At 40.3% G+C, this 12,555-nt stretch overlaps 1 protein-coding gene across 2 annotated transcripts in view; it reads left to right on the top strand.

The window, feature by feature from the left end:
• Nucleotides 1–12,016, top strand: part of LOC149469690 (uncharacterized) — a 217,326-nt gene extending 205,310 nt beyond the window's left edge. For both annotated transcript variants that reach the window (XR_016311531.1, XM_089668834.1), the window contains one exon: nucleotides 11,688–12,016. Coding sequence is in view for 1 of the 2 variants with exons in the window: in XM_089668834.1 (XP_089524960.1) it covers nucleotides 11,688–11,708 (21 nt within the window). In the remaining variant the exon portion in view is untranslated. The remainder of the gene's footprint in view (nucleotides 1–11,687) is intronic.
• The last annotated feature ends 539 nt before the right edge of the window (nucleotides 12,017–12,555 follow it).

The raw sequence follows: 12,555 nt of genomic DNA, 5'->3' as shown, positions 1-12,555 counted from the left end.
AAAGAGCACCTGGATGTTCCACAGCACTACTGGCAAAATATACTGTGGACAGATGAAACCAAGATTGAGTTGTTTGGGAAGAACACACAACACTATGTGTGGAGAAAAAAAGGCACAGCACACCAACATCAAAACCTCATCCCCACTGTAAAACATGGCGGAGGGCAAAATTTTTTCGTACTCTTGATAGGTTTTTGTCTCCTCATCTCTTGGTGGGTGGGGATTTTAATCTGGTGGCAAATCCTCTTTTGGACCGTAGTTCCCCCTTGCATTCTTCCCAGGCTTTCCCAAAATCCCTTACTAAGAAATTAGATACCCTCCAGTTGGTGGATGCCTGGAGAGCGCACAACACCGGAGCCAGGGATTACACATTTTATTCCCACCCACATGACTCTTATGCTAGATTAGACTATATATATTGTACCCCAATTTTACTAGCTAATTCTAAGGTAGCTTGCATTCACTTGAGCCCCTGGTCGGATCACAGTATTGTGGCCTTATCTATCACATTTGTGGGATTGGCACCTACTCCCTTCTCTTGGAGACTTAATGACTCTATGCTAACCGATATTGACTCTCGCCAGGAAGTGGTTACATCTATTCAGGAATATTTTCAATCTAATTTAACCCCTGATATTTCCCCAGCCACACTCTGGGTAGCCCACAAGGCGGTCCTACGAGGCCGACTTATCTCCATGGCCTCATCCAGAAATAGAAAACGTTGGCAGCAAATACTACTTCTAACCCGAGAATTAGAAGCACATTATAGAAGCCATGTCGCTAATCCATCTCTACTTAATAAACAGCTACTGTCCCAAAAGCGCTTGGAACTGAATGCCCTGCTTTCCCAAAAAACTGAAAAGGCCCTTCGCTGGTTGAAGGCCTCATTCCTATTACATAGCAACTCGGCATCTACCATGTTCGCAAGGAAGTTGAACCACTCTCTGCGCCCCCCACACGTGTATAAATTACGCACAAATTCGGGTGCTATCTCATCTCTACCTCAGGAAGTCTTGGGTATTTTCGAACATTTTTATTCTAAACTACTAGCTCCTCCGCAGTCGGATTCTGTCCCTCTGTCGGACTCTTGGCTGGACTCTATACCCCTCCCTGCCCTTACACCCTCTCAGATTGTCACTCTTAATGCCCCCTGTACTTTAGAGGAAATAACATGTGCGATAGGCGCGCTCAAGCGCTCTACTGCGCCGGGTCCTGACGGATTTACCGCTAGCTATTATAAACATTTTGCCTCTACATTGGCTCCATACTTGATAACTTTATTTAATGATGTTTTGCAGGGGGGTAAGTTCCCTGAGGAGATGTTATTGGCTAACATGTCTCTAATACCCAAGCCACAGAAGGACCACTGTTTGCCACAAAACTATAGACCAATCTCAGTCATGAATAATGATCTAAAGATATTTAGCCGTATTTTGGCGGACCGGTTGGCCCCTGTCATCTCCTCTTTGGTTTCTCCAGACCAGTCGGGTTTTATTCCCGATAGATTTATTACTGATAACATTCGTCTCACTCTAAATGTTATTCAAGACGCCAATTTACATTCCAAAGAGGTTCTGTTGATGAGTTTGGATATAAACAAGGCCTTTGATAGTGTTCTTTGGCCCTACTTGTTCTCCTTGCTACAGAAAATGGGCTTCAGTGAGGGGTTTTTGGCAGGCATACATGCCCTGTATGACTCTCCTAAAACGAGAATTAGGCTTCCTGGCTGTAACTCTGACTTCTTTACATTGGGTAGAGGTACCCGTCAGGGCTGTCCTCTTTCACCCCTTTTATTTGCGCTGGTGTTGGAACCTTTGGCATTGGCGATTAAATCACATTCGGATATTTCTGGCTATTCATTATTAGTTTCACATTTTAAGCTGAGCATGTATGCTGATGATGTTATGCTTTTTATTACTAACCCGTTGACTTCTTTACCTAACTTGTGTGCTGTATTGAACGATTTTGCCAAAGTGTCAGGTCTCACCGTTAATTTTACCAAATCTGTGGTCATGCCTGTTAATGTTCCTGACTCCCTAAGTGCATCTCTCCGTAGTTCTTTCCCATTTCGCTGGGTCAAGGACAGGATATCCTATCTGGGGATTAACCTCACTCCCAGATACTCGGATATATTTGTGGCTAATTATCCACCATGTGTATCGCGTCTCTCTACTCTACTGAAGATCTGGCACGGTTATCATATCTCCTTTCTGGGTAGAGTCACGGCGGTTAAAATGAATATTTTGCCCAAATTGCTTTATCTTTTTAGAGCACTTCCAGTTCCGGTCTCAAAAACGTTTTTGGATCATTTTCAGCGGACTATTAATAATTTTATTTGGGGAAATAAACATCCACGTTTTGCCTCATCCATTTTGTATCGCTCACAACGGTCGGGTGGTCTCGGTCTTCCTAACTTTTGGCTATATTATCTCTCGGCTCGTTTTGCGCAATTGTCACAATGGGCTACTATTAACTCTCAAATCCCGTGGATCAAGTTTGAGTCTCAGTCGATACGTCCTTTTTATTTACCGGGAATTTTATGGTCTAACATCTCCCCCCGATCGACTGTTTTTCATAACTCCATAGTGACTCACTCACTGACGCTTTGGTCCAAACACAAATCTAAATTGGGTTTAGTCTCTCCTATTCCCCCAGGTGTGTCATTTTTTGGGGATCCTACTTTTGTTGTAGCCTTTTCTTCCCCTCATATATTTCGTTGGTGGTATGATCGATCTTTTTTGAGATTATCTGATTTCCAAAGAGGAGGATCTTATATTACCTTTGATATGCTGCGCGTGTTGTTTGATGTTCCTCTTCGTGAGTACCTTCGTTATAGACAGATTAGGCACTTTTTTAAGGCGCACTTTGGCCTTACCCCATCCTCTCCGATTTCCTTTTTTGAACGTATCAGCCGTGACTCTCCCAGGGGTAGGGGTCTTATCTCAAATCTTTATCACCAATTTTTGATCTGTCTTTTTCATGCTCCCCCTTTGTACAGATGAAAATGGGAGGAGGATTGTGGCGTCACTTTTTCGGATGAGGATTGGGATTCCATGGTGGATAATATATGCAAGAGCTCTAGATCTCTTTCGGTTTGTGAGACGGCCCTTAAAGTTCTAACCAGATGGTATTATACCCCGTCAAGACTACATGTACTGTTTCCACAAACGTCCCCTCTATGTTTTCGGGGCTGTGACTGCACGGGTACTTTGGTTCATATATTTTGGGATTGCCCGACCATATCTTTGATCTGGCGTAGGATTTCTGAGGTCGCTGCCTTATTGTCGGGTGCCCCGATACGATTGTCCATGCAGACCTGTTTATTGGGGGCCCATATCCCAGGGGTCTCTGATGCCAATCTGAGATTGATACACACATTATGTATTGCCACTTTATGGTCTATTGCCCTACATTGGAGGTCCAATGTTGTACCCTTGGACTCCGTTTTACACAGAATTGACACTGTAATGCTTATGGAACGCATTCATTATACCCTACTGGATAAGATGCACTTATACGATAAAAAATGGGAGTCATGGAGAGATTGCAGACACTTATTACATGCTTAATAACATCCCCAGTAAAAGTTGGCTGGCATGTACTATTGACAGGTGTATCACCTAACCTACTTTGTCGTTTACGTACTTCATGCACTTGTAACTTCCTCTTTTTTTTCTTATCTTCTTTGTTATGTTAATATACTTTTATGTATTGTACTTTTCAAAAGTGCCTTGTTTTTGCTGACAATATCACTTTTAAAGTGTGCTGTTGTTCTACTGTCTACTCATGTACAATAAAATCGTTTGTAAACAAAAAAAAAAAAAACATGGCGGAGGGAGCTTTTTTTTTTGGGGCTGCTTTGCTGCCTCAGGGCCTGGACGGATTGTTGTCATTGATGGGAAAATGAATTCCAGAGTATATCAAGACATTTTGCAGGAAAACGTACGACCATCTGTCCGCCAACTGAAGCTCCGCAGAGGATGGGTGATGCAACAGGACAATGACCCAAAGCATACAAGTAATTCAACAAAACAATGGCAGCAACAGCACAGAATACACCTTCTGGAGTAGCCCAGTCAGAGTCCTGACCTCAACCCGATTGAAATGCTGTGGCATGACCTTAAGAGAGCGATTCACACCAGACATCCCAAGAATATTGCTACACTGAAACAGTTTTGTGAAGAGGAGTGGTCCAAAATTACTCCAGATTGTTGTGCAGGTCTGATCTGCAACTACCAGAAAGGTTTGGTTGAGGTTATTGCTGCCAAAGGAGGGTCAACCAGTTATTAAGTCCAAAGGTTCACATACTTTTTCCTTCCTGCACTGTGAATGTTTACATGTTATGTGCAATTAAACCATGGCAACATCTAATGTTTGTGTAGTATTATGTACAGCAGACTGTGTTCTTCTATCGTTGTGACTTAGATGACGTTCAGAGCACATTTTATGCCCAATTCATGAAAAACTCCACGTAATCCCAAGGGGTTCACATACTTTTTCTTGCAACTGTAAGTGGAAAGTGAAAGATCAGAAAGCTAAGAGCACATACTCTCTTAGCACAGAAGATTATAAAATCATACATACAGTATATGTAAATGTGAAACTACCACAGAAATGTAGGAAGGATTACAAAAGGTGTGTGAAAACTCAGCAATACACTTTATTTGAATAGAAAACTATACCAAAACAGAATATGCAGTATTACATAAGACACGCCTTGGAAATGGTTGAACGCCTGTATAGGTATAGGAGAAGAAATAAAAGATTTTCATGTCACAACAGAATTACAATCAGTTTACCAAAAGTAATGAAATTCTTGTCATAGCACTTGATGCACGTCCAGATGATGAACTGACATTGGAATATGTTAAGGACAAGCTTGTGGATGGATATAAGCGTAAAACAGAAAGCATTAATAGTGATGGTGCTTCTGTCACAGAGTCTGCTTTAACCACTTCAAGTCTGGACACATTCACCCCCTTCCAGTCCAGGCCAATTTTCAGCTTTCAGCACTAACACAATTTGAGTACTAATTACTCAGTTATGTAACACTGTACCCATATGACATTTTTATATATTTTTTTAAAGAGATAGAGCTTTCTTTTGGTGGTATTTGATCACCACTGGGTTTTTATTTTTTGCTATATAAATGAAAAAAGACCAAAAATTTTGGGGAAAAAAATTTTTTTTTGCTTAGTTTTTGTTATAAAACTTTGCAAATAAATATTTTTTCTTCATAAATGTAATGTATTCTGCTACATTTTGGGGTAAAAATAACCCAAAACAGTATTTATTATTTAGTCTGTGTGAAAGCTATAGACTCTACAAACTATGGGATATATATTTGAAAACTGATCAGTTGAGACCCTAAAATTCCAGATGCAGTATGACATATGGCAGTGATCAGGATGCTGGTATGGAGTATAGCGGGGATCATGAAGCTGGTATGGGGTATGGCAGTGATCAGAACGCTGGTATGGTGGTTATCAGAAGGCCGGCATAGAGTATGGTGGTGATCAGGACGCTGATATGAGGTATGACGTAGATCAGGATGCTGGTATTGGGCATGGAGGTGATCAGGTGCTAGTATGGGGTATGGCAGTGGTCAGGATGCTGGTATGGCGGTGATCAGAATGCTGGTATGGGGTATGGCAGTTATTAGAATGCCGGTATGGAGTATGGTGGTGATCAGGACACTGATCTGAGGTATGGCGATGAACAGGACGCTAGTATGGCGGTGATCAGGATGCTGGTATGGGGTTGATCAGGATGCTGGTACGAGATACGGCAGTGATCAGAATGCTGGTATGGGGTATGGCGGTTATCAGAACGCTGGTATGGAGTATGGTGGTGATCAGGACACTGGCATGACATATAGGGTGATCAGGATGCTGGTATTGGGCATGGCAGTGTTCAGGATGCTTGTATGGGGTATGGCGGTGATCAGGATGCTGGTATGGGGTATGGCTTTGATTAGGATGCTGGTATGGGGCATGGAGGTGTTCAGGATGCTGGTATGGGGTGTGGCGATGATCAGGATGCTGGTATGGGGTATGGCGCTGATCAGGGCGCTGGTATGGGGTATGATGGAGATCAGGGTGCTGGTATGGCATATGGTGGTGATCAGGGTGCTGGTATAGTGTATGTGGTGATCAGGGTGTTGGTTTGGGGTATGGCGGTGATCAGGACGCTGGTGTTTCAGTGATAGTGACATTGGTAAGGTGTATGGGGGTGTTTTTGTGTGCACTGGAACAGGTGACAGGGGCTGGCTGCATTATTTATTATGAATATACTGGGGCAGTAAACAGGCTGATGCAGACTCACAGGCTGCAGGGTCACTGGAAAGTGAAACTAAAGATTGCTTCTCTCTGCTCTGTGTGAGAGCAGAGAGAAGCAATCTTTAGTTTCACTTTCCAGTGTTTACAATGTGATTGCTGTGATTGGACACAGCAATCACATTGTAAAACACCATGTGATTACCCAGCGGTAATGTGATCCGCTGTGTCTGGGCGATATACAGATCACTGGGCTCCCGGGAGTACGCTCTGTGAGCTGCACAGGAGCTGCCACTGCGGGCTGACATACAGGTACGTTAGTCCGCATCGGCAAAGCTTCCTGTCTGCCATCTTTAGACTATGGGCAGATGGGAAGAGATTAAGGATGAAAAATAGGTCTAAAAACAATAACACGCAACAAAAAAAAACGTGACTGGTTTGTGTGCAAGAAACAAGGCCATATAAAAGCAGATTGCAGAATCTGGAAAGCTAGAATTCAAACAAACTAAACTACAAAGGACCAAAAGTGTGCGGGAAGAAAATGATTTTTCTTCAGATTGTTGTGTCATCACAAAAGGGGATATCTTATTTGCAAAGGCTAAGATTACAGAAGAACTGTATCAGCTTAACTGCAATAAGGTGGTTAATACTGCCAAGGAGAAAGAGCATTCAAACTGCATTCATGCCTTGGGCACAGAAGTCCTGACATATTTAAAAAGATTAACTGAGAATTACTATGCAAGGGAAATACAAATGAGTCTATGTGATCAAACAATGAAACGCACAAGCTGTATAAAAGGAAAAATGACAAGAAAAGCTTTTCCAAAGCAGCTAACAGCAGAGCTAAAAAAAAAAGCTCTGGACTTAGTTCATTCAGATCTGTTACACAACAAAAGTGAAATGTCTGAGAAACTTGAACAGTATTTGGCTCACGTAAGCAACAAATTTGGCAAAATGCTTAATGTATGGGGCATAGACAATGGAACTGAATGTACAGGTGATATCACACAGGCAATTTTCAGAAAGTATGACATAATATTTCAAGCTACTGTACCATACAACTCAAAAAGAACAAAATAGGGTGGGAGAAAGAATGAACCGTACTCTATATGAGAGTGGAAGAACCATACTGTTTAATGCAGATGTGCCAACCATATACTGGGGGGAGGCAATTATGACCACATGCTATCTCCAAAATCGACTACCAGAAAATCAATTGAGAAAACTCCATATGAATTGAGGAATGGAAAAGCCCCATATCTGAACCATCTAAACATTGTTGGAAACAAAGCCTATGTGCACATCCCTAAATAAAAATGTACAAATGTACATTGGATGCTTGTGCAAAGGAAGGTCTACTTGTGGGGTACAGTGAATCTCAAAAGGGATACAGAATTCTACACCAAGACACAAACAAGGTAACCATCAGTAGAAGTGTAACTGTCAATGAAACGTCAGTGTGTTCAAATTCCATGATCAAACGCTTCAAACTGAGGGAAATTCCACATCAGTGTCACGTGAAGATAAGCAACAAAGTGACACAGAAATAGAAAAGAACACAGACAATCCAAATATTGTAATAGAAAAAAAATCAGGCCACAAGAGGCTTCAATCAGGAAATCCACCAGAGGCAATATAGGCATCCCAGCCAAATGTTTGTCCTATGTTGCATAGAATTAAAACCAGAGCCAGATTCATGGGATGAGATGCAAAGACTTCCAACCCATGAGAAACAAAAGTGGATAAAAGCTGCTGGTGAGGAGATGACATCTGAGATCCAAAATGGGACTAATATACGGAGTAGTTGTTGAGTGGGGGTGTTGGAATACAGTCTTCATGTATTTTGTGTGACAAGTACATCAGTATTCAGTAGAGCTATATTCTTCAACCAGTAGATGGCAGTGTTTATAAATTTGCAGCTGCATCTATGGTAAAACTCTGTCTTTTCTCTGAATAAAGTTTCCTGATTGCAGTAGTGCAGAAGAAAAGCACAAGTGGACTGTGCTCTGTTTGTTCTGTAGGACTATATACAGAATCTCTAACAAATGTATATGTTTATGTGGATGTAATTTGTGCTTAAATGTTAAAGCGGAACTAAACCCATCGATTTTAGTTACATTTAAGGGATGCTTTGACTGATAGCTGTCATAGTTACTAGTGAGCTTATGCTAGCTCTCAACTGAACTGTACACTCATCAAATGGCTGGTGTCATAGCTGATCACTTGGTAGCCCCAAGGCAACTGCGGAGTTAACAGAGGCTAAGATGGCAGTTTCTTTGGCTGTAAAAAATAGGACAGTATAGTTACACTTTAAGAGCATTTGAGTGTATTATTTCTACAGATGCATCTTGCAGCTCTTCCATAAATTGGCAAAATGATAACAATTTCCTTGTTAATCACATTTTCATCAATCTATCTAATAAACAGTAATGGGATTCAAATAATACACACACTAATATAACTACTAGCAGATTAGTGGTGTACCCTTTTGATTACAGATGCATATTAGGTCTCTGTCTTTCATTTTACTGCCTTGCATAGTTCTATAGTATTTACAAATGGTGACCTTTCAAGAACTGTAGTTAAACCTCTAGATTCATTAGAACATCATCCCATAATTATTTAGTTCACAGAAGCTTCCTATAGCTTTTCTCTGGAAAGGTTTGATGCATATTTTAGGTACAATATATGTTCATGGAATGTTCTGGTTCATTATCCTAATTGCAGTTGGTACAGGCATACACATCATTTATAACAACTGGATGAGACAGTTTGTTCTGACATTTCTCCCTGAATTGGGCACATGCTGAGCTACCAGGACTTAGGTTTTATGCACCAGAGACTTTAAATGTCAAACACAGTAAGCTATGTGTGAATTTAAATCCCTTGAGACAATTACTGAAGTCCGCAGAAGCATTGTGGTTATTGAAATTTTGCTCTCTGACATTGTTACAGTCCTCTAGATCTATCATAAAAAGTTTCAGATTGCAGATTTTATGTGCACACTTTCTTAAAAAGATGGATTTGGCACTGCAGTGGAGCTAATACCAAGTGGTTGTAAACGTCTGACTTGAAATATGAAAAAAGCATATGCCTCTATAGTGTCTCAATCCAGAACATCAAAGGGTTGATTTACTAAAACTGGAGACTGCAAAATCTGGTGCAGCTCTGAGTAGAAACCAATCAGCTTCTAACTTCAGCTTGTTCACTTAAGCTTTGACAAACAAACTGGAAGCTGCTTGGTTTCTGCTCAGAGCTGCACAAGATTTTGCAGTCTCCAGTTTTAGTAAATCAACTCCTAAGTGTCATTTCTGTCTCCTGCCTCATTCCTCTGCTTTATGCATGAGTCGCTTCTGACAAGTGTTCCTGATACTAAGACTTCAGGGGATGGGGAAGGCGCTCCAGCACACAACCTGTGATTGACAGCCTCAGCTCTGTTCCTGTGTGCTGTGTAAAGGGGGTTTGTCCCTTCCCTCCAATCAGCTCTCCTCACTGAGTGTAAATACAGCTCCCCACCCCCTACTTTCTGAAAGCTAAGACAAGTTCTGGGTTTTGAATGGCTGTAGAGAAGAGAGGGCTACAGCTATATAGGTTCAACTTATGTGGGAGGATTTGTTTCATTTATATGTATTGTCTGAGGCCAGTCACTTCACTGGGTGTATGTAAGGGTTTACAACCACTTTAACACTGATGCTCCTGCATGAGTCAATTATTGCTGAAGATCAGCCAATTTTAGATAGACCACAAAAAAAGCAATTCATTAAAGCATGATTAAATTAAATTAAAACAATTAACAATTAAAACATGATATACAGTACTTACTCTCTGCACAATGATATTGCACAGGATGGTCCATTACCTCTTTTTTGGTGGTTCCCCACTGACACTCTCCACTCATCCTCTCTTCCAAGTTCCTCCATAGTAAATCATGTGCTATGGGGGCACCCATGCACCAACAGCTTACATTATCTACGAAATGCCAAAAAAAGTTCATACTTTTTTTTCTATGGTATTATTGGATAAGAAGTAAGCTCTTGGTTAGCAAATTGTAATCTCCTCCATAGAATTTTCTTTCTAAACAGTTTCTGACAATGTGTTGAAATTTTACATAAGATGTTAAAGTGATCGTAATTTTTTTTTTTTTAAATAACAGGTATATACTAATCTACTCTGTGTAATAGAATTACACAGAGCAGCCCCAATCCTCCTGTTCTGTATTCACATCATTGTGTTGAGTAGGGAGCCATCTATTGGGCATCCACTGACAAATCAGTCCAGTTCCAGTTTAGCTTCCAGAAGAACACACCAGTGAAGGTTTCCTTTCACCCTTTGATACACATATACCTATAAGTTCTTTTATTGTGTTTGTAAAAATACTATATATATACTATATTGATTGCATTTCAATATATTTAATGTCTTTTGTAGGTAGCTGTTTGTAAGAAATGTGTTAATTGTATGCATTTATAAAATACATGTGTATAAGCATATTGTAACTTCAGTTTATGTAATTGTATTGCTGCAGAACTATTCACAGGAGTAAATATAGCTTTGGAATGAACCACAATGCTGCTTCTGCTATTTTTGTTAGCTAGCTGTCGGCTGTTAGTAGGACAACATACCTCCTCTTCCTAGGTCCCCTGCTAGCACTTCTGGCTCCTCTATGAGGGCCGCTTACCAGGGGGGCACTCGTGCAGGCTTGCTCCCGAGCCTCACTGTCTGCATCTATAGACAGCAGGACGTGGCCCTGCCCCACTGCTTCCCCATCACTAGCTCTGATTGACAGCAGTAAGAGCCAATGGTTCCAGCTGCCTCAGCAAAGCCCAATAGACCTGGGCGTGAAGGGAGAGAAGTGCTGCAAATGGGCACACTGCTGGATCGAATGATGGCTCAAATAAGTGTAAGGGGGGGTTAGGGGGGATATTACTGCCTGAACATGTTTTACCTTAATGAAAGGAATAAAACCTGTTTTACATAAACCAATGTATGACAATTAAATAATGTATCAGAACTGGTTGATTCGCTGGCTGATATCATCCCTCTTATCCCCCAGACTGGTAAGGGGACTTACTACAGTGAATAGGTAAGACCTTAGAATGAAATACAAATAAACTTGTTGTTTGTAAAAATAAAATTGTAAATACTTATCTCTCCCACTGCCCATGCCACTATGCATGCGCATATGCACAACAGAAAAATGTGTTTCCTTTTCGTTTCAGATTAATTCATTAAGTAAATCATTTAATTTCATCATATTCATTATTTTAGAATGATTCCTTTCTGGAATTTGTTTCATAGATTCTAATTCGTTTCTATTCGAATTTTGTTTTTGTATATTCATTGTTTTGAATAGATTCATATTTTCTGAAAGATTGGCTATATTCGTTTTAATGTATTAATTCTTTATTTCAGAATATTACTTATGTACTCTGAGTCATCCCTGCTAGTCCAAACCACAAAAAGAAATGGAATGAGTTGATTGGACAATATTGACTGGAGGTGTGTGCATCAGAAAGAATTAAAGGGAACAAAATTAATTTCCAAGTCATTCGGTATGTTATGATTCAGAGATTCTAATGGATCCATCTCCATTCAACCCAAACACAATAAGTAGGAATCATCATCCTATGTAGTTTTATACCTTACATTATATATTGCAATATGTTTCCATTTCATAGTGTATTTTTTATAATAATGAAAAATGTTAATGCAAAATAAAAACAACATGCACCCCAATCAAATTGCTGTACACTTCTGGTTTTGTCTGATTCTTGGTCCCCCACTGCCAAATATGATTCTCACCACTAACCCCCATGTCGATGTTGTGATACAGCAGAAGTATAGTTGTATGTACTCCTAGTATACATTTCTATTTTCTGACTTGTTACTCTTGTCAATAAATGTTTACTTATAAGGCATTTATGTATAATTCAATGGCATACCTATATTAAAGGAAGCCAAACAATGTTGGGATTCTTCTATAGTCTTATTAGCATTTCTTTGTGCCAACATTCTCTTGAGATAATTATGGTCAATGGATAGCATGAAAAGTAAATTACCTGAACTTAGTTTCTGATTCTTTCTTTACCCAGTTTTATCGCTCAGAACACGGTATCTCTTTAGTTGATAGCATTAGTCATTAGTCTTTACTTGACGTTGACAGTGTACAGAGCTTCAATTAACCTTTGCCTCATGTAGGTGTTAACATACTTGTAACATAAAGGCATTTCCTCTGCATCATTTCATTTCAGCTTCATCTAAAGAAGGTAAAGTCACACTG

Source organism: Staurois parvus, unplaced genomic scaffold (genome assembly GCF_062004578.1).
Source record: "Staurois parvus isolate SC_StPar_1 unplaced genomic scaffold, SC_StPar_1.0 ptg000064l, whole genome shotgun sequence".
Lineage (NCBI taxonomy): Eukaryota > Metazoa > Chordata > Amphibia > Anura > Ranidae > Staurois > Staurois parvus.
This window is presented reverse-complemented; position numbering and strand designations above follow the sequence as displayed.